At 37.1% G+C, this 27,741-nt stretch overlaps 1 protein-coding gene across 2 annotated transcripts; it reads left to right on the forward strand.

Moving 5' to 3' along the window:
* The first annotated feature begins 1,604 nt into the window (after positions 1-1,604).
* Positions 1,605-27,521, forward strand: CDC7 (cell division cycle 7). Of its 2 annotated transcripts, XM_081145806.1 has the most exons (12): positions 1,605-1,714; positions 2,458-2,632; positions 10,204-10,287; positions 11,937-12,072; positions 15,753-15,846; positions 15,931-16,073; positions 16,953-17,205; positions 18,043-18,138; positions 18,870-19,051; positions 19,719-19,801; positions 22,585-22,734; positions 25,759-27,521. In XM_081145806.1, exons 2-12 carry the CDS (start codon positions 2,518-2,520, stop codon positions 26,151-26,153), a joined length of 1,731 nt encoding a protein of 576 aa, XP_081001932.1. In that variant the 5' UTR covers positions 1,605-1,714; positions 2,458-2,517; the 3' UTR covers positions 26,154-27,521. The 2 variants fall into 2 exon arrangements, with proteins under 2 accessions (XP_081001932.1, XP_081001933.1); XM_081145807.1 differs by lacking the exon at positions 18,043-18,138.
* The last annotated feature ends 220 nt before the right edge of the window (positions 27,522-27,741 follow it).

Consider the following 27,741-nt stretch of genomic DNA (forward strand, 5'->3'; position numbering starts at 1 on the left):
GAGCTTTAAAGTGCATGTTCAATACAGACCTTATTCATATCATAATAGATAATAATTCTGATAAGGAAGATTGACATTAATAAAACACCCAGCTCTCTATCTACATCTTTGCTTAGATCATCTTACCTAGTCCCAAGGTTTTAAGTTTCATGTTTAAATTCATAACTGCCAAATTTGTATCTCCAGCCTAAACTCCATTACAGACCAATATATTCATCTGTTTATTTGACATTGTCACTTGTATATGTAATAGGCATCTTGGATTTAATTGTCAATGCTCTCCAGCCAGACCACTAGGAAAACAACTATAGTTGAACAAGTTGGTCTTGCTACTTGTCTCAGTAGGAATGCACACGATGGAGAACCATGGGGCACCTCAGTAAGAGGGTGTTAGAAATTTGGGTTTGTGTTAGATGATTTAGGGAAGGTTCAAGGAAGAGGGATTTTGCTCTGGATTAGAAGCTGTAGGGAGACAGGGGTAATCCTGTAATTTGTTCTGTTTTTTTTTTTTTTTTTTTTTTAATGTTTCTTAAGTGATTTTTTTAGAGAGAGAGGAAGGGAAAGGGAGAGAGAGAAACATCATTATGAGAGAGAAACATCCATCGGTTTGCCTTCCCCGCCAGGGACCCAACCTGAGACCTTTTGATGCACAAATGAGCCATACTGGCCAGGACTATAATTTTGTATTTTAATAAGTATTATCTAGAAGGACCGAGGCTAAAACTGTAGTTGATGAAACAGCAGCAGTCACGCCTATTAGCCAGGATTAGGGAAACGTTTGCTCATTTTGGGGGGCTTGGACAATATTTGTTTTGTCTATGTTCATGTATGATTACAGTGACCTGATTTCTGCCTTGATCTGTCATGGTCACAGAGTGGCCTTGCCTGAAGTTTATGTTCTGTGAAATCCCCCCCCTCCCCCCCCCAATGTACCAAGCTCGTGGCTGACTCTGCCCTTCCCCTGTCCCTGGTGATCTCTCCCTGCAGGCTCCCGTCCAGGAGCCTCCTCCCTCCTCACTGTCACAGCCCTCCTCTGGAGCACTAATCAGTATCTGAAAGAGTGTTGCTCACTCATTCGTTTATTTTCACCGTCTCACTGGAATTTAGTCTCGGACAGTATTTTTTTCTGTCCTGTTCACGCTGTAACCTCAGCGTCTAGAAACCCGCCTCAGAGCCAAAGGCTCGGTCAAGGCACTGACTGAATGCCACTGGGCTCATTTCTGCGAATATAACCATAAACAACCAGCAGTTGCCTTTGAGAGGTAGGACATTCAACAGAAAGAAGTAAAAGCAGGGGGTCAAATGAGTCTTCCATAGAGTGCCCAATGTCTCGTTTGACCACAGCGTGTCGGGATGTATTAAAACTGCAGCACCTGAGGCTTTTCTGTTCCTGAATTATCTTCTTTCCTGAAAATTGTGTAGGGTGATTAATTTTATGGCTCACTTGGTTTTTTATTAAAGGATGATTCCCGGGTTTTGTTTCTGTAACCGCTTTCGGCCAGCCAAGGCCTCCGCAATGTAACCCAACCCCTTTGCGCAAGCGCCCGGCTGCGAAATTCGCGGCGCCCAGGGCTTCATATTGCGCATGAGCAACCGGAGGCGCCGAGGCAGGAAGTACTGCGCAGGCGCGTTTGGCAGACTCGCTAGGTGGTGCGCTCTGGGAGGCGGCGACCCAGGCATCTGGGGAGCCACGGAAGTCGCGTTCCCTTAAACTGTGAGTTTCCGACCGTTTGTTCCATGACGCGGGATTGTGAGGGATTACAAGCGAGTTCTGGATCGTCACTTCGGTCTTGTCGCAGCGCAGTACCCCCGACCCGTCCTGGGGTCCGGCTGGCCTGCGGCGGGAAGTCGTGCGCCTGCGCACTAAGCATCCCGTTCCGTCTCGGGGCCGCGGGAGGACGGTCCTTCCCGGCTGAGCTCGCGGTCCGCTCTCCGGGAGGGATCCCATTCATTCCCCTTCCCTTCCTCCTTCCGGCGCTCGTGCCCCGTGTGGTGTCAGCTCGCCACCAGCTTGCATGGGGCCTTGGACGAACTTCCTGGCGCTACCTTTCAGTAGTCAAACGATTTCCCCCTCCTGTCCTCTTCCTCCTCCCGTCCTCTTCCTCCGGTGAAACCGCTCTACCCAGTAAGGCCTTCCCCCCACCCCGACCCCACCCCCACCCCCACCCCCACCCGCCCGAGGCCTGGTGCGGGGCGAGGGTGGTCCCGGGCCCGCGGCCTCAGCTTGCCCGCCACCCTACTAGAAACTTGCCTTTGGCTGGCCCCCTGCCGATTTTACTGAAAGGCGAAAGTGAAGCAAACGGAATCCTTAGAAATAGCCCACAGTTTTCTTCCTTTGGGGATTTTAACATATGGTTCATTTTTAAATGTTTGCCCCTTTGGGGCAGTGGTATTTTTTTAGTGCTTGGTTCAGCGAGTGATGTAAACTTGTCTTCTCCGGGATTCTAATTTTCACAGCTGCTTTGCTCCCCCTGTGGACATGATCCCTTAGCTGGCATTTTGCATCCCAGTTTTGTGATGGAGGCGCCTTTGGGGATTCAGGTGGATGAACCTATGGCTTTTTCTCCCCTGTGTGACCGGTTACAGGCGGATGGCTCGTTAAAAAAATATGAGCAGAATTTTAAACTACCAGGTATGTGTGTAATTTCAAAGATGTACAGGCAACAGTTTGTGTAATTTCAATTCTTTAAACACACAACTTCCTGAATCGTAAGGTGAGTTGTATGTATAAATAAAAACATTTTTACAGATCGGTAAAGCTTCCTAAGATCTAGATTTAGGACTGCAGTGCATATTAGAAGAAGGATTGTAGTCCAACGGTGTCATTTTGCACATGAGGTTGCATCTAAATATTAGTGATTGTCTAAGAACACAAAGCTTGTTCATACCCAAACTAGAAATTCTCTTCTCCTAGACCTATGTTCTTATTGTCTACACTCCATATTACATTAAGCTTGGATTTCAGAATTGACATAGAGGGATTTTCAGTTAAGTATTCAAAAGCAGTATTCAGTGACAACAAGAAATGAAATGTTTGTAGCAGTAATAAAGCACTATATCTCAGTGTATGTCATGAAACGTTATTTGACCCTAACCCAGACCTTGAAGTGAGGAGGAGTAACAATTCGTGATCTTATACAAATGTAGACCTCCATTCCAGCTCTAGTACAGTGCCTGGGCACAGTAGATACTCTATTAATTAATATTTGTTAAATAGAGGAGTTCCAGTTAACTATTTTTTCCCCTAAATAGTAGCTAAATTTTCTTTTCCATCTTTGTCTTAAGCATATTTAGTGCTTGTCCAAAAGATAGTTTTGACTATTCATCCATGACATATACACTACAAAGTAGACTTTAACCCCATCCTAGAAAAGTATGACATTACATGCTTTAAAAAAAAAAAAAAAGAGAGATTTTGAAATAGGGCTATTAAAAATATTTTTGTTTATTGATTTTGAGAGAAGAGAGAAAGAGAGAAACATCGATTTGTTGTTTCACTTATTTATGCATTCACTGGCTGCTGCTTGTATGTGCCCTGACCAGAGGTCGAACCCACAATCTGGGCGTTTGGGACGACGCTCTAACCAACTAAGCTACTCTGCCAGGGCTGACATCACATGCTTTTGATTTCTGACCCAAACTAAACTACCCTGTCAAAATCAGTACCTTTCCTAATGTCCCTATTTTTGGTGATAAACGCCACTATTACCCTATTTATTCTTAAAACTTTAGAGTTGTCTTCAACTTATGCTTTATATTTGCTTCCCATATCCAGTCTCCCAACTTTATCTTACTTTTTTTTAATGTGTGACATTACCTCTTCTTCCCATGCCCACTTCCAACACATTAATTCATTCCCTTATATTTTGCTTTTGGATTATGACAGTTTCTTACCTAAACTGCTTGCTTTTACTTTTTTCTATCCTCCAGTGTATCTTATACACTGCTAATAAAATAATCTTAAAATGCCACTTTTATCTAGTTCTATGGATGCTGTCCCTCTTTTTTTTCTTTTTCTTTTTTTTGTAATTACCTGTTTTTCATGGTCCAACTTTCCTTGATGTCATTGGACACATAATACAGTAATACAATCATTGTATTATTTTTCTTGTATTGTTTAGCACTCTGTGTATTTTGTCTCCTCAATTATACTATGAGCTCCTTGAAGGCAGTATCTCATACAGCTCCTAATATGTTGTACATCAGGCGGAATGTATAAATAAATGAATCTGACTTGATTCTAGCATTATGTTCAGGTGAAAGCTACTATTTTAATATTCTTCTGAAAATCTGGGAAATAAAGAGGGGAACAAATTTTATTCTAAATTTCTAAAGTTTTGTGGCTTTTCTGTAACAGAACATTGAACATTATAAACAGTACCTTTGATAATTTATAGGACATGTTGAAATGTTTTTCATATGGTTCTTTTTTATATGACCCTGAATAAAAGCTAAGGTTATTTCAAAAACATAACTTCAGTAAGGAGAGTAAAGCTGATGGGGTCCAGGCATATAACTGTCTCATGATCTAATGTGATTTACTTTCCCTTGATGGAATTACTTTTGAATGATGGGACATTCTTTGTATGTTTATATTCCCAGAACCTAACAGTGTCCAGAACATAGTAGATGCTTGGAAATATTGAATAAATGGTTTAATGCAAGGATATAAAGTAAAATACTTAGTGTAATGGGTCAATAGCATGGTCCTTTATTTGGGGATATTTATCAGCTTATTTTTCAATTATAGTTGACGTACAATATTATCTTCGGTTCATCGTATAACAGTGATTAGATGTTTATGTAACTTACGAAGTGAATATCCCGGTGAGTCTAGTACCCATCTAATACCTTAATTCTGTATGCTGTACTTTACATTCCCGTGACTATTTTCATAACTAGCAATTTGTACTTCTTAATCCCTTCGCCTTTTCACCCAACCTCCAATGCCCCTTCCATCTGGCAACCATCAATTTGTTCTCTGGAGATACATTAAAAAAACAAAAAACTAAATTGGGATCATAGCAAACTTATTTTTAATCTCCATTTTTTACTTAGCAATGTATCTTGAACATTTTGTGTGTAACTAAATATTCTACAGCTTGATTTAAGATGATTGCGTAATGTTTCACTGCATGGTATAATTTATTTAATTGCGTTTTCTTATTGAACCACTGGATTTTTTTTCTAATTAGAAAAATGCTGCAATGAATAAAGTACCTGGCATAGTATTGGGCCAATGTTTATTCTTTCTTTCTTTCAGCAAGCCTTAAAAAAAAAATTTATTTTCCAAATTTAGCAAGTGATAAAGATCTATTCAGTGAAAGAATGAACTATAACATATATATATAGGGTGGGGCAAAAGGAGGTATACAGTTGTGAGTACACAAAACACAGAATTTATTCTTGTATTATTATTTACTAATTATTGTATTATTTTCTATACGAACAACTGTAAACCTACTTTTGCCCCACCGTGTGTGCTTGTGTGTGTGTGTGTGTGTGTGTGTGTGTATGTATGTAATGTCTCCTTCATACTTTTGAACTGTACTGGAAGGCTTGCTTATATGGATGCTCTTAGCCTACAATTCTAAAATGGGTTATAGGTACCATCTTGGTTTGCCTGGGACAGATTTAGTTTATGCTGCTTGTTACAGTATTATTATCAGTTCCCGTCTTACTCTCAAGAGTGTCTCAGTTTGGTCTAAATTATATGATCTCCCTAGTTATAGAAAGTGTAAACCAGGCAGTACAGGAAGCCCCAGAATAAGCATGATAAAGATTCTTGGAGTGTCAATTTTTTCCATTTTAAGTAATTGAAAGCATTTCATTTATATGATGAATAATTATTAAATATCTGTTATGTGCAGGTACTTTTCTGGATACTAGGGATAAATTATGCATAAAACACAAAAATCAGTGCACTCAATCCAGTAGAAAGAGGTAGAAAATAAACAAAAGAAATAGAATGTTCAAAAGTGATTAGTGTTATGAAGAAAATATGGAAGGGAAGGGGAAATAGGAAGTATTGGGGAAAGAGATTGTGATTTTAATCAGTATGATAAGGCTTCAGTGGGGACATTTGAACTAAGACTTGAAGTTGGTGAAGGAGAGAGCTTTACAGTTATCTGGGGAAGAGCATTTCTGGCAGAGGAAGCAGCAAGCTGGAAGGCCCTCAGGTGGGAGTGTGCCTAGCATTTAGGAATAGTAAGGAGGTTATTGTGGCGAAGTGGGAGGGTGATTGGAAGTATGAGGAGGTAGTTCTTTGGGTTTTGTGTGGAGCAAGTATAGGCCAACAAGGGTGAAAGCAGGGAACATAGTTAAGGAGGCTATTGCTATATTAAAGCCAACTTGACTATATTGTGAGGCAGAAAAACCAGAAGCCTAGACCTTCATTATAAAATATGGATGTTTAAATAATTTTTTTAGCTTGTGCACTTTTCAGGATCTTCCCCCAATCCTCAAAGTATATATATAATAAGGTCCCTGCCTTTATTAGTATTTTCTAGCATGACATGAATGTTTTCTTCTGCTGTCTGCTCTCATCTCCTTCAGAATTTGAGGATTTTGCATTCACTTTGGTTGTTGGAAAGTTTTACCGTTATTGAAAAATGTCAAAGTTGTTCTGTAGTGACAGGAAACCTTAATATAAACATATTTAGCATTTTGTAAAGGTAGGTAAGTACATAGTGAGCAGTGGTATGGAAGTACATTAAGCTTACATAGTCATTTACATGGCTTGTGCATTACAGTGTTTTCTTATTACATCTGTTTTCTTTCTGGTGATTTCTAACTGCTGACCAACATTGCTACTACTAATTGCCAGCTCATGCTTATACAAGGGAAAATTCCAAAATGTGGAACTCATGGGAAACTGTAGACTATTATAGCTAGAAAGTAAAGTTCATCTAATCCAAACCCTTTGTTTCACAGGTTAAGTACTGAGCACTATGTGGTTTAATGACAGGAGTTAAATCCAGATCTTTAGATTCCAGACTTTCTTCTATATCAGCACTGCCCAATGGAACTTTCTGTGATAATGGAAATGTTTCTGTGTTGTCACATGCGGCTAGTGTGACTGAGGAAATTAATCTTTTAAATTAAATTAAACTAATTTAATAGCCACATGAAACTAATTAGTGGACAGTGGCAACTCTGTCATCCTACTACAAAGCTTTTGGTACTATTAATCATGTACACAATAACAAAACATGCACATAAGCACTTCAATACATTTAATAAAATGAATATTTCATCGTATCTAAACATTGAGTGTAAGATATACCATTTTATGCACTACTCAAATGCTGCCAGTTACACTATGATGCAATACTTTCTTATCACCTAGAATTTTTTCTTTTATACTTAGTGAAAGAGGTTTTTTAGATCTAATTAGACAAATAATTGTATATCTCTGGTATGTACTTAAAAAGGAAAATAAAGTTTTCAGATCTGTCTCTTGAGTCACTTTTTGTATACAGAGTTATTGATCCTCTATTTTCCCCCTCACCGTATTGTTCTCTATACATTACTGATACAGAATTTTTTTTGATGAATCCATTTTTTTAAAGCCATTGTTAAAATGGACCCTTAAGAGCCCAGTTATGTGGAGCTTGCCTACATTTGCTTTCACCACCACCTCTCCTGCTCCTCCCTACCACCCACCATTTGGCACTCAAGGGTTAAAGATGAGTGCTTCTCTATGGTTTCTTGGATTTTCTTGGAGTCACTGACACTTATTTTGTTAGTTTTGATGCTAGCTGACAATTTAAGTTGCATCCCAGTTTCAGAGTTAAAATGTCTTAGAATCAGAGAAATGTCCTATCTAATGTCCTATCAAATTGAAAGACACCCATATGGTGCCTTTCCTGTGACACCAGTTTAAAGCTGTTTTGGAACTGACACTCATTAGGAAAGATTCTAATGGACTGTGGCAACTATGACTGTTAAAAAACCCACTCCCCCTCCCCCCACCTTGGTTTGGTTTCTAGAGTCAAGTAGTGTAGTAGCTGACAGTGAGGTAGCTGCTACTGTCTTTGGTTTCACTCTTGCAACTTCTAAACTTTAGTTTGTTTGTTTTTTACAACTACCTTTGAATGGCCTTAATGATGGTAATAATTCATTCACTGAACAAAAGTGCCAGGCACTGTGCTAAGAGCTGAGTCTGCTGTAGTTCCCTACAGACAGGGAGCTTGTATTGATGGAACTTATATTCTAGTGGGAGGAGGGAGACAGTGAACAAATAATAAACAGGATAATTTTATAGTAGATAGGTATTTCGAAGACAATAAATAGGATGGTGTGAATAATGGGAGGGGTGCTAATTTAAATAGGATGATAGCGGAGACTGTGGCAGTTGAGCCAGTCAGGGAGTTGTAAGAGAAGAGGATTTCAAGCAGAGGGAATAGAATAAGAGCAGAAGCCCTAAAGACATAATAACAATTGCAACAATAAGAATTACCACTGTCATCATTTAGTATTTCCTGTGTGCCAGGCAGTGTGTTAAAAGCTTCTCTTACATTATGTATGTTATTTTACTTAATCCTCACAGTATCTCAGTGACATGGGTACTGTTACTGTCCCCTTTTTTATAGATGGGGAAACTAAGGCTCACAGAGATAAGCTGTGTGCTCAAGGAGGGTCATACCAGCTGGTAAATAGTGGGGCCAGGATTTTAACTTAGGCCTCCCATCTCCAAACTGGTATTCTTAATTACCGCCTCTTATATTGAACTGATGAAGCTTCTCCAGTCCACCCGTGAAGTAGATGGGAAGGTGATTTCCTTAAATGGGCTGATAGAGTGGGAAGAATACTGAACTAACCTCTTACTTATTCTCCAGCTCTTGATGTTCTTCCTCCCCCTCAAATTACCCACGTGTCAGCTTCCTCCTTAAAAACTGTGTGGCTTTCATTTGCATTCTCTGCCTTTCCCTTCACATTGAGTTTCATTATGTCCCCCATCCTGCTCTCCCGCACAATAATCTATGCCTTTTTCCTTCTCCATGTCTTTGCATACATAGTTCCTTCTTCCACTCTTTCTGCTTGATGAGTGCTTCAAAATACAGCTTAAACTTCCTGCCACCTTCAGAAGTATTCATTCCCCTCCTCCCTTCTACTTAGTAATATATACTCCTCTGTTGTTACAATTATCGTCTTTTATTAAGATTGAGCTTTTAACATCTGTCTCTTCTACTAGATTAAGCTCTTAGAGAACGGGCTGCACCAAATTTGTTCGTTTTTTAAAATAAGGCTGTTGCTGAGCATTTTTAAAAATACCGTGTTGAATGAGTCTAGAGACTTACCGGCAATACCTCTGTGAAATTGGGCATATGATTTAACTTCTCTGAATAGGGTTTCTTTATCTGAAAAATCAGGGTAATAATTCCTGTTCTGCCAATATCACAGTGCTTTTGTGAAGATCTGAAAAGATAATACATGTGAAATTGCTTTGACAGTGTCTTAAACTGTTACACACTATGTGGAGTATTATAACTTAAAAAGCAGCTGATGCTTGGCTAGGAATATTGGAATAAAATCTGATGACTCAAGTATGTAGTTCTCTTTTGTATCCAGTAGTTTATCTCATTTTGTATTATTATTTTAACCATGTATATTTTTGTAAAGAGCTTGTTTTTTTGTGTTTTTTTTTAAGTAGCAATTTATCTGCTGTCAAGAGTAGAGGATACCTTTGGTAATGGGACGATTTAAAAAATACATTTTTTAACATTCCCAAGAGCCTTAGTAGACTTTCTCTCTGAGAAAATACTGTGAATATACACAATACACAAAACTTTCCCCAGCCTGTAAGATTTTATATCTTTAGGGGGAGGAAATAATTTTCAAGAAGATTGCACTGTGTCCTTGTCATGCCATCTAGTGATCATAGCACAAAGTATTTTTTAAATTTAGCTTCTTCATTGTGTTGTACTGTAGGCAAAGCCAATGTGTCTGTTAGTATATAGTAATTCCAGAGTAGTAGAAATTCTGTGTGTGATTTTGGGACTTAACAGTTTCATCTGTTCAAGAGGTGTATGTGAGTTCAACCACTTGATAGGGTTTCAATTATTCTTACCATGATTTAAGGCTTGTTATACTTACGTATTTGCAACTTAATTAATGGTTTAGAATTTGAGTTTTTTAACTTAAGATAGTGTAAAATATACTCTTAGTAATTGTAACTATAAATTGTTTTTTCCTTGATAGGTGTTAAAAGAGATATTGAGAAGCTTTATGAAGCTGTACCACAGCTCCGTAATGTGTTTAAGATAAAGGACAAAATTGGAGAAGGTAATTTGGGGATATATTTACTATCTTTTTAAGGTTTTTTATTTCTCCTTCTATTTTCCTTGTTTAATCTTGATGTTCATTATTATTATTGAAAAATATACTCTTTTTAAAAATATTAAGACTATGTTTATATTACTATATTAGTAGTAGTAATATAATGGTAACAGCCTTTCTTTTTTCCCTGGAAAGAATGACAGAGTAAATATTTACAGTAAAATGAATATTCCTAGTTTAATCTTTATAAAACATTTATGCTATTAAAAGTATTGATATTTTAATAATATTAATGATAATTAATTACTAAGAATGCAAATTTAAGATGCAAATGGAGAGATTTGATAAAAGGAAGCCAAATCTTTATCCTCGTTCTCTACTGTAGTTAGGTAGAATTGTACATTGAGACATACGTGAAACCTAAGATGGCAAAGTGGAGAAAATACAGTGGCGCGGTATTCATAGGATGGTCAGTATTAACATAAATACCATTGAAAGACTGACCATTGCCCTGGCCAGTGTGGCCTGGTTGGTTGGAGCGTCAGCCTGCGCACCGAAGTGTTGAGAGCTCGATTTCCAGTCGGGGCACGAACCCAGGCTGTGGGTTTGACCCCCATTCGGGGCGTGTACAGGAGCCAGCCGACTGGTGTTTCTCACACATCAGTGTTCCCCTCTCTCTTTCTCTCTCCCTCTCCCTCCCTCTCTCTAGAATCAGTGAAAAACATCCTCAGGTGAAGATTAAATTAAAAAAAAGAAAGAAAGATGCCAATCATTTTGATTTAATGAAGGGCGAGTTGGCAGACAGGTGTGAAGGAAATGAGAAAATAAGAGATAGTGGAGTATGTAGAGAAATGCTTGATATTAAAAAAAACTTCTTATACTTCGTTGCTTTTCACAAGGAAAAATGTCGGAAGAGAAAAGCCGGTCAGTAGGGGCAGAGAAATTAGAAGATGAGATGAGTTGGGATGTAAGATCTTCACATCTTGTCCTTGTCTGTTTTGAACACTGGCTTAGTGTACAAAACTCTTTTCTGGAAAACCATGCTGTCCTTACAGATTAGACTGATAGCTTTCTACTAAATAAGTTTGGGAAATATAGTGTGTGTAGTTCCCTTTTGGTTATTCATGAAGAACACATTAAAGGCTCTGGAAAATTTTTTAGTAAAAAAAAAAATCTATTTGTTTTAACTCAGTGTTTCTCAAGTTTAACTGACCGATTTTTTCCCTCTCTAGTTTAATGCTAAATTTAAAAGCCGAGGTGTTTTTATATTTTTTTCTCCCCAAGACTTATCATTTCTACTTCTAACAGACCAGTGTCCAAGTCTTAATAAACTAATTTCAAATGACAATATTATAGAAAAATACTTACCAGAATGGGTCATGGCATTATGCTAAACCAGTCAAACAGATTTACTATAGAGCTTTGGTTAAATTAATATAGTATCCTCTAAAAAACTGAGGACAGTTAAAAATTTATTAAAAATTGAAAATAAGTTGTATTCACAGATGTATTTGCTCTTTGTGTTCATTGGGACTAAAATATTAATGATTATTATAATTTTATGGGTTCTCAACAGTTTTGTGATCTATTTTAGCATTGTTTTATTAACATTTTTAAAAACCAGATATTGAAAAATCTAATAAATTGTTTTACAGGCACTTTCAGCTCTGTTTATTTGGCCACAGCACAGTTACAAGTAGGAACGGAAGAGAAAATTGCTCTAAAACACTTAATTCCAACAAGTCATCCTATAAGAATTGCAGCTGAACTTCAATGCTTAACAGTGGCTGGGTAGGCAGTTTAAAGACATTTTAATTGAACTGGCTGTATAAATTTTTAAGATTTTTAAGTAGCTATCGAATGGGGATGGTGAGATTTTCCATTAATTAAACATATTCCTCAGTCAAGTGTTTGCAGTTTGCTAGTACTTTTCCTCTAACCTTGAAATGGTTAGTTAAATTTATACTAATTTTTGCAGTGGATTTCCCTTGAGGCTAAGCTTGACTTCAAGTTCTTTTACCACTTTTTTTCTCGTCTTCTTGCCAAATCATAAACCTTGGCATCCCTGGTCTAGATATTTTTTTAAATGTGCGGAACTTACATTTTGTATTTCCCCTCCTATAGACAGCCTCATCTCATATTTTATTTTGAGCAACAGAATCAACTGGCATGTCTCTCATTGGTCTGTCTTTGCTAAGTCATTCTTATCAACATATGGAAATGATCTAGTATCTCTTATCCTCCCTGTACTGCCATCTTACTTCTAGCTGCTCCATCATTTCTTTGCTTCCCTTCACAGTCATACTTCTCAAAAATTATCTACATGTGCTGTTTTCACTTCTACACCTTCTTTCACTACACATAAAGTGTGGCAGCTCTTCTCTATGCTAAACTGAAACTCCTTTAGGTGGAATCACCCATGACTTCATTTTGCCAGTCCCTGATGCTTTTCACATGAACTCTAGGCAGTGTTTAACATAATTGATTTGAACCTATCTTCTGATTTCTATACTGCCACGTACTTCTTTTTTTCTTCCTGCTTTGTTTGGCCTTTCATTTTTAATATCCATTGCCAGCTCTTCCTCTTCTACCTGCCGCTAAATGTTGGAGTTACTCAGTGCTTGATTCTGGGCTTTATTTCTCTAGACTGTTCCTAGACTCTAGGATCATGTTCACATGACTAAATACATAGTAATGATTCTGATAAGTATATATCTAGCCTCAGACCTCTTAACTGCAGATTTATATATATTCACCTGCCTATTTGTCATTTTCTACTTGGGTACCTAATAAACATCTCAGGTGTAATATGCCAAAAACTAAATTTTAATCCATCTTTGCCTACCAAAAACAAAAATCATATTGCCACAACTGGTTTTCATCTGCCCATCTCAGTGAATGGCACCACTTTCTCTATCCAGTTGCTTAAGCTGGAAACCTAGTACTCATCCTCGGTTTCTCCATTTTTGTTCTAAACCACATTCATCACCAAGTCTTGGCTATTTTACTTCCAAAATATATCTGAAAACTCATCCACGTCTTTCTATTTTCTCAACCAGCTCTTCAGTCCAAGCCTAGGTTACTGTAGTAGCCTGTTTTTCCTTCCCCCCCATAATCCCATGATTTCAAAACAGCCAGAGTGATTTTTAAAATATAAAAATAGGTATGTATATAATATAAATTGGATACTGTTACTTCAACCACTTAAAATCCTTCAGTGGTTTCCCAGGGTACATTGAAGAAGATCTATCCTTGTTTCATGCCTTGTTTCTTCCCACTTCCCTCACCATGCTCCAGTTTTTTTAGTTCCTCAAATTTGTCTCAAGAGCTTTCTTACCTCAGGACCACTACCCATACTGTTTCTTCATTCAGGAAGAACCCCCACAGTGCTGACTCCTCATCTCAGCAAGAGTGACACCACTCCACCTGGCCAGCGTGGCTCAGGGGTTGAGTGTCGACCCATGAACAAGGAGTTCAAGGTTCGATTCCCAGTCAGGGCACATGTCTGGGTTGCGGCTCCATCCCCAGCAGGGGGCATGCAGGAGGCAGCTGGTCAGTGACTCTCATCATTGATGTTTCTCTCCCGCTCTGAAATCAGTAAAACATATTTTAAAAAAAGAGTGGGCCTGGCTGGGCGTGGCTCAGTGGTTGAGCAGCGACCTAGGATCCAGGCGATCAGGGTTCTGTTCCCGGTCAGGGCACATGCCCGAGTTTCCGGCTGCAGCCGATCAGTGACTCTCTCAACATTGATGTTTCTATCTCTCTCTCTTCCTCTCTCTGAAATCAATAAAGCTATATTTAAAAATAAAATAAAATAATAAAATAAATAAAATAAAATAAAATAAAAAAATAAAATAATAAAATAAAGAGTGGGACCACTTCAAAGAGGTCTACCCTGAGTTAAATTAGATTCTTCTATTTTTTATTGTCACAGCACTTTTGATCTCTAAAAACTCTTATAAAATCTGTCGTTATTTGTTAACCTTGTTTATTATCTGATAGTAAACTCCATGGCAGAAGTGGTGTTAATTTTAATTCATCATTTCATCCCTGATGTCTAACATAGTGTCTAGCAAGTACGAGTGCCCACTAAATATTTATAGAATGAATGAACAAACTTATTTTTTTGCTTTACCCTTCTATTATAGAAGACAAGTGGATGAGATGGCCTCTCTAAGGCATGTTACATACATTCTTGTCCCTTGAATGAGATCATTTCTTTTCCCACACTTTAAATATCTCTCTCTACCACTTTTTCTTTCCCTGTATGTCAAAACTGCACACTAAAAAAGTATGTGATCTTGCTTCCCATCTAGATTCCACATGGTTTTTCTTCTTTTCTTTGCCAGATATTTCAGGCAAATTGTCTTGATATTCTAATTCCACCTATTTTCCCTCCTTAAATCCTGTTTTACCTCTTCCTTTCCACTTAAATTGCTCTCTGAAAAATTACCAGTTAATTCCTTGTTGCCAAACTAAAAGCCTTCACTCTGTTCTTATTCTCTCAGACCTCCATGCTGATCACTCCTTCTTTCAAAACTCCTCACTTTGGTGACATTTCTCTCTGGGCTTTCTGCCCCTTCCTCCTTATTTTGCCCTCCAACCTGAGACTTTCCCGAAGTTTAGTTTTTTCTGCTCTCTAATCATTTTCACTGCAGTACAAATCACTTCTTTGCAAATACTATCACTGACTTTTCACTTCAGATGTAGTCCTGTATCTAGGTATCTTTATCAACATGATGAGGTCTTGGTTTTGAAGCTTCTTTTCCTGATTTCTCTACGTATTTTATTGGTATCCATGTTGTTTAACTTACTTAGGCTCAAAGCCATGGAAATCAACTTTACCCTATTTTCCTTATCTTTTATGAGATGCAGTGTAGCATAGTGGTTAAGAGCATAGATCAGCAGCAGACTGGCTCCATGACATAGTTTAATGAGGACGTTCCTTAACCTCTCTGTGCCTTAACTTCCTTACCTGTAGAAAGGGGGAGGAAATATCACCGTTTTCAGAGGGTTGTGAACATTAAGTGAATTTGTTAATAGATGTGAAGTGTTTAGATCAGAGCTTGGCATATAGTGAATAAATATTGGCTATTTTTAAATTTATTTTTTTTAATTAACTTATTTTTAATTTTACTATTACCATCTTATCTGCTACTAATCTTGTTAATTCATTCTTACTCATCTTTTCTCATTCTGTCACTTCTCCAATTAAAGCTATAATTATCTCGTATTTGAATTATTATTCAAATAATAACTGTAACTTTATAACTGGTGCTATTTTTGTGTTTTTAAAAAACTTTATATTGTACAAGTCAGTTAAATGTGTATAGTGTCCTATATAATGATAGTTTTAAATTAGTCTTCTAGCATTATTTATGCATTGCTAAAATTGCATTTAAAAAAAATAGGCATAAAGTTGCAGTTTATTTGACCTTTCCTCTAAAGTTCACTGTGCATTTTTCCACTAGGGGGCAAGACAATGTCATGGGAGTTAAATACTGCTTTAGGAAAAATGATCATGTGGTTATTGCTATGCCATATCTGGAGCATGAGTCCTTTTTGGTAGGTTTTGATATTTCTTAAATTTTTATTAACTAAATATTTAATTTTTAAAAATTTATGACCTTATGTATAACTTTATTTTAGGATATCTTGAATTCTCTTTCCTTTCAAGAAGTACGGGAATATATGTTTAATCTTTTCAAAGCTTTGAAACGCATTCATCAGTTTGGTATTGTTCACCGTGATGTTAAGCCCAGCAATTTTTTATATAATAGGTGCCTGAAAAAGTAAGTATGGAAAGTTACCAGAAAATATTTACACTTGAATGAATTTGTGCTATGAGATCTATCTCCTAGACATAGAACAACCATGCACAGATTTTGCCTGTTTCAGATTTTCATTGTGATCAGGGAAGGGAAATACAGTGAAGAAGAAAAAATTACATTAATAAAGCAGTGTACATCATTAGATGTTCCATGGCTCTCAGCTCAAAAAAACTTAGAAAGGGTCTAGTCCTTTTTGACCTTACACATTTCTCTTTTATCTCTGGGCTTTATTTTTCTTTTCTAGTAAATGAAGGGATTGGACCACATGATAGCCAATTTCCTGCTTCAGCACTAAGTTTTGTGTTTGTTTATATTTTTATGCTGATTATATGTATATATAGAGGCATTGAAAACTTAAATATTGCTGTTCATTCAATGGATCATATTAAGTGTGATAATGAGACTAGAACTATAAATTCTTTCCTTGGGCCTTTCAACTGAGTTTTCTCTTTAATTTTCTGTAATTAAATCAGATTTTAAAACTCTGATTTTAATCTTTCTTTTAAACTTGTTTATTTAAAAATTACTTGCTATGTGACATCTCTGGCACCATCCGAGAAGAAAGGATTGTGTTATATCCTTCATTCCTTGTCAAGCCACTGGAAAAGGGGGATAAAGGGGTGTGTGTGTGTGAGAGTTATCTTTCCTTACTTTTCAGTCCTAGTTAGCTATTAAATCCTTGTCTGTAAAACTTATTTTTCTTTTTTTCAAGAATGTTATAAATTCTTAATTGGTCACCAAAAAAAATTACAGTTTCTGTATGAATATAGTTTGAGCACACTATGATGTTACTAAGCTTTAATTGTTACAGAGAACTAAAAACTTAACTTTGTTTCTTAGGTACGCCTTGGTAGACTTTGGTTTGGCCCAAGGAACCCATGATACGAAAATAGAACTTCTCAAATTTGTCCAGTCTGAAAATCAGCAGGAAAGTCGTTCACAAAATAAATCCCATGTAATGACCGGAAACAAGATTTCATTGAGCGGCCCAGCAGCACCTAGGGAGCTGGATCAGCAGCCCACCACAAAAACTTCTGTTAAAAGGCCCTACACACATACTCAAATTCAGATTAAAGAAGGAAAAGTTGGAAAGGTTCTACCTCTTTTATTTCTTAACTTGTTTAAAAATATGTGGTTTTTTTAAAAATTGATTTTAGAGAGGAGATGGGCAGGGTAGAGAGAGGAACTTCGATTGGCTGCCTCCTGCACACCCCTGTAGAACCCGCAACCATGGCAGGTGCCCTGACTGGGAATTGAACCAGCAACCTCTCAGTGCATGGGACGATGCTCAGTCAACTGAGCCACACTGGCCAGGGCTACCTCTTTTATTTCTTAAGTAATAACATGGTTTTAGAAATGTACTCCTTCATCCAACAGAGGGAAATATAATAGTAGGATAATACTTGTAATTTAAAATAATTTTTTGCATTTGTTACATATCCAATTGGTTAGATTTTTACTAAGATTTGTAATGGCTTGTTTTCCTATTTTAAAACTGAAGTTTACATGGTAGATTTATAATGTCGTTGCCATTACAATTACATTATATAACAAATAAAAAATAATAAGTTTTTCCTGCATGTTTTAAAATTCAGATTATTTTTTTTATAAGAAAGCTTAGTTACAGGGGGAAAATTCAGAAGTGTCTATCTCCATTTTAGCTGCACTGCCAAATGTAACATCCATGCAGGTGGTTTTGAATTTTTTTAGTTATATATATTTGTGTACTATGATAACATTGTACGGGTGTTAAGAGTTCTGTCTAGACTATTTTCTCCTTTCACAGAAGTGTTTTGGTGCCTGAGAATGACTTGGATGCAGCTGTTTTTATTTCATGTCACTTAACTCTTTCAAAACTATGGCAGAGTACAGCTGGCAGAAAGTGTTACAGATATGATCCTTATTTTCCTTGTTTTTGTTGGTATTGTAGGATGGATCTGTAGGCCTTTCTGTCCAGCGCTCTGTTTTTGGAGAAAGAAATTTCAATATACACAGCTCCATTTCACATGAGAGCCCTGCAGTGAAAGTAAGTAATGTAGCTTATTAGTGCAATCAGATAGTCATACACTGAAGATAATTTAGAGAATGGCTACATCAGCATTAATTATCAGGAAGTTTTTAAAAGTAGAGTTTTACTTTGGCAGAAGGTATTACTTGCTTTGTGTATCTAGTCAACACTTTTATTTTCTTCAGTTTTTTTCTGAACTTTCCTGGTGGAATTTTTCATTTGCTGACTGTTGCTCTTTCTCTAAAGCAACATGTGGATTATTAAGGCCTTTCCTTCACTGACTAGAATGTGAGCTCCCAACAGCTAACACATTTCTGACACAGTTGATAGCATAAAGATGTTTGTAAAATTGTCACAAATGTTAAATGGTTTTAAATTGACTTAAGATATTCTGTCACAGCTAGCTAGCATGAGCAACAAATTAAAACTCTGAGTTTAGCCAGTATAATGGTGCAGTTTACAGTTCTGAAATGGAGTTAGACACTGGAACATACCTTTTATATTTTTGTAACATATCAGGAGAAGTTCAGATAAAGTAGAAGTCAGATATTTACCAAACTAGTACTAATCAGTAAATTTTAATAAGTTTATTCAACAGAAAAACCTAAAAGACCTTAAATGTTTTAATAGACAACTATTTGTGTATAATCCAATAGCACATTCAGCAGTTTGAAAAGTTACCCATTTTACCCATTGAAGGCATCAAGTTAAATATCATGAAAATAGAAAATGCAACTTTTCTTTTACAGCTTATGAAGCAGTCAAAGACTGTGGATGTACTTTGCAGAAAGTTAGCAACAAAAAAGAAGGCTGTTTCTACAAAAGTTCCGAATAATAGTGGTGTGATGAAGAAAATTCCCAGTTCTTGCCCAGCCAGCCTGACCTGTGACTGTTATGCAACAGATAAAGTTTGCAGTATTTGCCTTTCAAGGTAACGTGTTCTGACAGTGCTGTAAAATCACCAACATGGTGCTAGACAGGATTAGAAATTGCATCGTTTTTGATTCAGTGAGTGAAAGAGAGCAGCGCAGATCTGTGAACTACATGGGCACTGATGGAGAACAGTACCTTGAAGAGCAAATGATAACGATTGTCATGTGTTTCCTTCCTTCATTCCTGCCGATGTAGAATAACCAGAAACAAATACAAGAGCTCTTCCCTCACTCCCATCCCCAGCTCTTTGTCGCGTAAATTTTCCTTTTCCTTTGGGACTCGGCTTTTTTGAGTCTTCCCTGATTAACTGAATAAATGAATTAAGTGTATGAGTGAATAAGTGTATTACTCCAAGCAGAAATAAATATTCATACCTCTGAATTCCTTATTGAATTCTATTTTTTCTATTGTAGCTCTTACCGTCTACCTCTTTTTACCCTAAAACCTTTCTGCAGTAAGGCCTGGGAACTAGTAGAGATGGTGAAGGATCCATGGCAGCAAAATTTAGGATTTTCATCACATTAAATTATCATTTGCTTTATAACTTTTATTTATATAGATGTCAGTGTAGAATATACTTTGAGCTAAATTAATAAATGTTATTTTTTGGTCTTAAATAACTAAACTTTAACATAACTAGAAAACTCTTATTTCATTATCATAAGGCGGCAGCAGGTTGCACCTAGGGCAGGTACACCGGGATTCAGAGCGCCAGAGGTCTTGACAAAGTGCCCCAATCAAACTACAGGTATGTTGCACTAAAAATACAGAACCTAATTAAAATCGGTTGCCCCAGGTATATTTTATTTTATGATCTTACGTATTTATGACTAATATTTGAGCTCTTCTGTTTTTAATTGAATTACATTAAGTGGTTATAGCAGTTCGTTATTCCCATTTTTAAAGATATGACTATAATATCAGTTCTCCACCTTTTGGCTAAGATCAAGTTTAGTATCTGTTTTTATCAGTTTAAAGATAATACAATTTTTAAAAATTTATTTTTGTTATTAACACTCACCCTAGGATATTTTTTCCATTGGTTTTTAGAGAGGGAGGGGGAGGGAGGGAGAGAGAGAGAAAGAAAAACAGATGTTAGAGAGACACATCAATTGGTTGCTTCCCGCATGAGCCCCAACCGGGACCAGGGATCGAAACTGCAACCCGGGCACATTCCCTTGATGAAGAATCGAACCTGTGACCGTTCAGTGTGCGGGCTGATGCTCTAACCCTGTGCCACAACTCCCCAGGGCAAGATAATACTTACGAAGGTTTCTAATCTTAGTGTGTTTTTTTTTGTTGTTTTTTTTTTTTAATATATCTTTATTGATTTCAGAGAGAGGAAAGGAGAGGGAGAGAGCGAGAGATAGAAACATCAATGATGAGTCATTGATCAAGCCCATAACTGGGGCATGTGCCCTGACCGGGAATCGAACCCTGATCCCCTGGATCCTAGGTCGACGCTTAGCTGCGAAGCCACGCACGCCTGGCTGGGCACTGTGTGTTTTTTTTTTAAAAACTAATTTTTTAATAGCTCACATTTTGCTTATTTATTTACAAGATAATTTTACCAGGAGTTTTGTTACCATCTTTGTGGGGAACTAAATTGTGTTTAGTAGCCTTTACTAACTTAGGACTTGCAGAATTTTATCTATTTGCCTGATATCTCGAAAGTTTTCTGTGATGCACATATGATTGTGTAGTTCATTAAAATTATATTTTATTGTGAAAACAATGAAATAGCATTAAAAAGATTTTTGACAAATAAGAAAGTTGTCATTGAACTGGAACCCAGAAACAGCTTATTGAACAGATGAATCCTACCATTTGCTTGGATTATGGACGTTAAAGAAAAGCGTCCATTCATTGTGTGTATTCTGTGCTTGCTAATGATATAAAAAAAGAATGAAACTATCTGCTTATGCTCTAGTCAGGACACACTCTCAAATAATTATAAAATAACCCAGTGAGTATGGTTATAAAACTTGATATAAGATATTTTAGGGATACCTGACTATCCTACCTGAAGGGATTTTGGAAGAAAGTTTATGAAGAGAGAACCCCTGAGGAGACATTGTAAATTGGGATGGGGGTTGGCCCTGAGGCATGAACAGAGGAACTCAACAAACAGCATGGTCTAGCCATACAGGAAACAAAAGTTTAGTGTAGTTAGAATGTAAGATGGAAGTTGAGGAATGGTGAGAAACCTGTGAAGAGGTAGACAAGGTCAGATCACACTTGTTAAATGGCTTGGACTGCATCCTTTAGGTGTTAGAAAGTTATGAAGGGAACGAGATGGTAATAATTTTTTTAGGTGGATTTTCTGTCATGTGTGCAGAAAGGATAGATTTTGGAGAGTGGGGGCCTGCCGTGGTCCAGGTGAGAGACTGAAAGCCTGAATGAGGGCATTAGTAATAGGAATGAAAAGAAAAGTGCAGGAGGGGAGAGGCAGAGCTTGGTGAACAAATGGATGTGGGATTTGGGTGTGGGAGGTGCGGGGAAAGGCATTCAGGATGTTTATCATTCCTAGCCCGGGAGACTTGGAATAGTGCTAGTAACCGAGTGACGAATAAAGAGGAAGCGGCTGATTTACAGGGGAAAATAAGGTTGGGGTGTTAATTGGTTTGAGATATTTTTAGGACATTCAGATAGAGATGTCCAACAGAATAAAAGTAAGTATTAAGCTCAGGAAGCCTGGTTTGGAAATTCAGTTGAATGTCATCGTTGTATAAATGGTAGTTGAAGCCATGAAATGGATGGGCCAGTAAGGGAAAGTAGAAGGGGGAAGAGGCTGGAGCTCTGGGGAACCTCAGTACTTAAGGCTTGGAGAAGACTCTGACGGAGCAGGCAGAGGTACCAAGGGAACCAAGAAAAGCAGATAGTGCTGCAGCCAAGGGAACAGAGAGCTAATTTGGTGATACTTGGAGGTCAACAATTAGGAGAGAAGATGTCCCTAAAAGATGTTTCTGAACATGAGGCTGAGCAGTTCTTAATTTTAACTGCCAGAATTCTGGAGAATCAAGTTTCTGTAGTGAAAGTTAGGGTTAGCACCTGGCTGAAGAAGAGCTACTACTGTTCAGTACTTTTCACTAAAATGAACCACTTTTACTACTATGGTGTATAATTTTTGAGGAGCATCTAGATTTCCCCCCACATAGCTATTTTTGGATTTCTTTTGGCCTTCTAAAATGTGCATTTACTTAGTGTTTTCTAATGATGAAATTCCTTTTAAATTTACCAAGAATGTTGCTAAAGAAAAACACACACATTATATTGTGCATTAAAGATATTAGATGAGAGATTCTCAATCTTGAAATTACATTAAAAGCATCTGGAGAGCTTTTAAAAAATATATTGATGCCTGAGCCCTATTCCAGAACAGTTAAATCAGAGTCTCAGAGGGATTGGGCCTGGGCATCAGAATTTTTAAAGCTCTCAAGATGATTTGAATGTATAGTAAAGGTTGAGAACTGATGTAGATGATAAAATTATAGATTTGGAAATTTTTTAAAAGTTTGTTTTCTGTTACAGCAATTGACATGTGGTCTGCAGGTGTCATATTTCTTTCTTTGCTCAGTGGACGATATCCATTTTATAAAGCAAGTGATGATTTAACTGCTTTGGCTCAAATTATGACAATTCGTGGATCCAGAGAAACTATCCAGGCTGCTAAAACTTTTGGTAAGCAGTTTTATATTATTGAACAAAACATATGCCTTTGATTTTCTTCTACAAATTACTTAATAAGTTATTATGAAATTCCCATTAAAAATAAACATTTTGTATTCATAAAGTTCTTGTTAGATAGAAAATTTCTCAGATGCTTAAAAATTATTGCATTGTGTAGGAAAATTTTTCATCTCTTCTAATATTTAATCTTATTAAGCACAAAGTGCTACACTTTTCCAATATTTAAAGTTTAACTCTATCAACTTAAATAAAACAATAAGGGAAATCTTAAGTCCCTGTAGTTGTGGTTTGACTTTATTACATAAATATTTTTAATAATATTTTTAAAATGTGTTTATTGTGCATTTATTAAGCAGGTGCTTTGGGACCTGCCTTAAATGATCTATACTAATGATCTATACTAATAAGTAAAAGTTAATTATAATAGTGTAATAAGGACAACAGAAAGGACAATAATAGAATGTGTGTTAGTTGTCAGGTGTCTTAAGGTTAGTGTAGCAGAGAAGAAAATGAACAGAACACCTTTACTGATGTATTATTGTAAGCACATATTGGACATGGGATATCATTCGTTAGCTACACAAAGTTCTTGTAGTTTCAGACTGGGAGATACAGTGTACATCACAGGGCACCTGAGAATTATCTCAGCCTTGCTCTAGGCAAACATTTGAACTCTGATGCCCACCTTGTGTTTACTCTCCACACACATTATGTTAATACTTTCCAAAGTGAATGGGTGTGATTAAGTCAGCATGTTACCATACAATATAAAACACCCCTTCGGGACAATTTCAGTCAACCCACTTCAAGAGTCAGTTGGCTGCCCTGTGCCCAGCCTGAGGATCAATGAGTCTTTTGTGTGTGTGTTTTTTGGGGGGGAGGGGGCATTTTTGGACATTCAAATTCATTCAGCTTTATTAAGGAAAATAATACTGAGTTCAGACATAGCCTAAATAAAGCATGACAAACCCACTGTGTGAACATTTGTCAAAATACACATGACACATTCAAGAAGTGTTCCTGTTCCTCTCCCTTGCACTCTCTCTGAAAAGCAATGGAAAAAATTTCCTCAGCTGAGGATTAAAATTATATATATATATATTGCTATGTAGCACTTGTCACAGTTTTGTTAGTATGCCTTCTATAGTTATATCAAATGTAGTCAAATCTTACTGTAACTTTTGAATACAGAACTCAAAACTTTAGCCTCCACAACTGTGTTATTCTTTATGATTCAAAGAAATGACTTGCCTAAGATTAGCAGTGAGAATCCTTCTAATTCTCTTGTGTGTAACCTGCCCCACTGTCCTCAGCCATTAGACTGGGCCCCATGATAGATTGTCATTTAAGTGCCTGTTGAGTTGTGTCGAATAAATTCAAAAGACAAAATATTTTTTATTGACTGGCTGTATCAGTTTAAATTGTTTTCCCTGATTAATAAGTCATCTCTTTGCATATATATATAAAAATAATTTAGGCATATTGTATAACTTGGGGAGGTGCTGTAACACACAGCATTATTTCATGACTTCAGAGTAGCCTATAAATTAAGGAATAAAACTATATGACTATTCTCCTCTGGCTATACTTTTCTAGAGAGAACAGGAATGGTAAAATAGAATTAAAAGTAAAACAGGCTCTGCCGGCATGGCTCAGCAGTTGAGCATCGGCCTAGGATCCAGGAGATCGAGGTTCGATTCCCGGTCAGGGCACATGCCCAGGTTGCGGGCTCAGTCCCCCGTAAGGGGCATGCAGGAGGCAGCCAGTCAATGATGACTCTTTCATCATTGGTGTTTTTCTATCTCTCTCCCTCTCCTTTCCTCTCTGAAATCAATAAAGATATATATATATATTTAAAAGTAAAAAAGGATTGGCATGTTGTATCCTCAACCAACTTAGTTTTTGGTAATTTGTTTCCTGTGTCTCCTCTCTGCCTGCCATGCCACCCCTCCTTTTTTCCCTACCTTAGTACACCAGTCCTGTAGTTAGAATGTGTAAAAATAATTTTGTATTATCTAGAGCTAGGTTAATTAATTGCTTTAACAATCCACATTGTTAACAAATACCACAGAAAGGAATCCATATGCTATGCTACTCATTTTTTTAGAGCCACATTTCTGTTTAATAAGGAAATATAAGGCCAAAAAAACCCACACCATTTTGTATTCATTCATTCAGAAACATTTATTGGGACTTTATGTATGCCAGCTATTATTGTTGGATCTCTGTTCTCATAGAGTTTAAATTCTAGAGGGGGAGGACAAAATAAATATACACTGTCATATAGATCAGTAGTATTGAGAAAGATAAAAGGGGAAAGGGAGTGAAGGGGGCTTGGCTATTTTGGATAGGTTGGTCGAAGACAGCATCTATAAGAAGGTAATATTTGAACAGTGACATGAGAGGCTGAATAATGCCTTTTGGTCCAATCCAACAGGCATTAGTTGAGAATCTGGTATATACCAAACATTGTCTAGGTTTGGGGGAATCAAAAATAAGTGAGATAGTCCTATTTTCAAAGAGCTCATAGTCTAGTAAGCGAGATAGACATATATTTATCAGTTACAACACAAGATAGCAAAGTAATAGGAAATTTTCACAGGATTCAACAGAAGTTTAGAATGATCAACTCTCTGAGTGTGTCAGGCCTCGCAGAGGTTACCCTGGGCACATGGGGGAGGGCAGGGCATCCTGGCCAAGATAGGAACCATGTAGTCAAAGTCATATAGAAGCTGCAGTTGATTAAAGATTACAGAAGGATATGATGAAGCTGGAGAAGTTAGCAGTCCTTACTAAGTCCTTAGTAAGTCACTGCTTACTACTTACTATCTCCCACTTTATGATTTGACCTTCAGCTCTGTAGTGCAAAACACATCTTAAAATAGCATGTGGTGTTCTGTCTCATACTGTGTGTAAATATATCCTCAAAGCAGTGGTTGGACTTGCATGTCTCTTGTGAGAGAAGCTTCTGGTTTATTCAAATAATATAAAATATATGTGATTTTTCTCTTTCAGGCAAGTCAATATTGTGTAGCAAAGAAGTCCCAGCACAAGACTTGAGAAAACTCTGTGAGAAGCTCAAAGGCATAGATGCTAACACTTCCAAATTAGCAAGTGATATACAAGGGCCTACTTCTCATGACCCAACTTTTCCAGAGAAGACTGACCATAAAGCTTCTTACCTCATACAGACACCTCAAGCACAGCACTCAGGGAATTCATTGTATAAAGGGAACAGAAATGGCTGTGGGGGCTGTTTTGATGCATACACTACCAACCTAGAAGGCTGGGACAACGTCCCTGATGAAGCTTACGACCTGCTTGATAGACTTCTGGATCTAAATCCAGCTTCAAGAATAACAGCAGAAGCAGCTTTGTTGCACCCTTTTTTTAAAGATATGAATTTGTGATTATTTAGTTCTTCATTTAATATTTCCTGTTGGGTATTGTGAGGTGGGATAAGAGAGTTCTTTGTAGAGCCATAAGTTCTTGGTTAGAGACCAGGACAGGATGAATAATTTATTTAAAAATTTTAGTATTTGCTCTCGGCAAATTATAAAATATGGATTAAGATTATTTAAGTTGCCTGGGTTAGTTTTTGTACTAACAGCATGATCTTTGACTTAGATCTACCCAAGGAGAATCAGCTTTTTAGTTTCCCTAATTACTTGTCATTGCCATGTACATAAAAAGGAGCAGTTTTAGCCTTGTACCTTGGGGTTCAGGGTACAAGTCTTAAAATTAATGGATGTGTTAGGGATTAAATGAGTCAAAAGACTTAATTGGTTTCTTCAGACTGTGAGCTGTGTGTACTTTTGGGAAACTCAACCTGGTGCTGGTGCTCTAACCGTTCTGTGGGTTAAGACACTTTCCTCTGCTAGAGGCATATAGTATACCTTTTGTGAACACTAAAACAATTAATGAGAAAATGTTTAGGTGGGATATCACTTAACATTGAATTTATCCATTTAAAAAAGTATTCTGTGAAAGTATTTATTGTGTGAATCGTCATTTTTTAAAAATAGTTTCTCTCTTGATTTTTTTGCCGCCTCTACCCCCACTTCACACATTCTCCTTGGAAATTATATGGTGCTTTCCAGAAAGGTTCTGGGCGCTTTGTTAAATATTGTATATGTTTACAGTTGGAAACTTAAAATAATGCATATGCTGGTTGATACAGGGAAGCCACAGGACCAAAGTGAATATTGATAGTCCATAATTCTTTTTCTCTCAAAGTGTGTGCTTTTTTTTAACACCATCTTAAGTATAATTAGGTGGCTGCTAAAAGGAAGAGTGAACACAGAATTGAGAATATTACCAGAGGTTGTTCATCTGCCTAGAGCCATCCAGATCTCTCTATTCTGTGTTCACTAAGTTGCTCCTGCTAAGAGAAGGTTGATTACTGAGTCTTGACTGGGGTGGGAAGAGAGAGAATGAAGTAGGCAAAGTAGAGAAGAACCAGAGAGAGGTTTATGTTCGACTATATAATGTACTATCAGTGGCAGCGTAAGGACTCTGGGAAGTGAGTTGGGATGTGGATTTGTCGAGAAGTTTCCCATTGCTAGAAGTCACAGTATAGAACCAGCTTAGGGACATACAACTTTCACTGTATTTTGAACATTGGAGTCAGTACGTCTACCTGCACTATTTGGTAAGTATAGTGTGTGTGTGTGTGTGTATACCATTACCATTGATCGCTCTGTTTTATGCTGTCATCTTTAAAAGAAAAAACTTGAATTTTTTTGAATTTGTATGTTTAATAAAGTTATCCTTTTATATATTTTATGTCAGTCTACTCATTTGAAAAATACCTTAAAAAAAAAAAATGAATGACCACTGGGAGTATTTTTCCTTTGAGATGGATGAATGCTCTCCAGCAAATAGTAGGTAGTAGATTAAAAAAAAACAAAACGTTCCCTGGCTTAAGTAATACTATATGAAAGAAGTAGATTTTTTTTTATTAGAAAAGTGCTCATTGACTTCCCTTATAGGATATTT

Source organism: Miniopterus schreibersii (genome assembly GCF_964146895.1).
Source record: "Miniopterus schreibersii genome assembly, chromosome: 8".
In the NCBI taxonomy this organism is placed as follows: domain Eukaryota; kingdom Metazoa; phylum Chordata; class Mammalia; order Chiroptera; family Miniopteridae; genus Miniopterus; species Miniopterus schreibersii.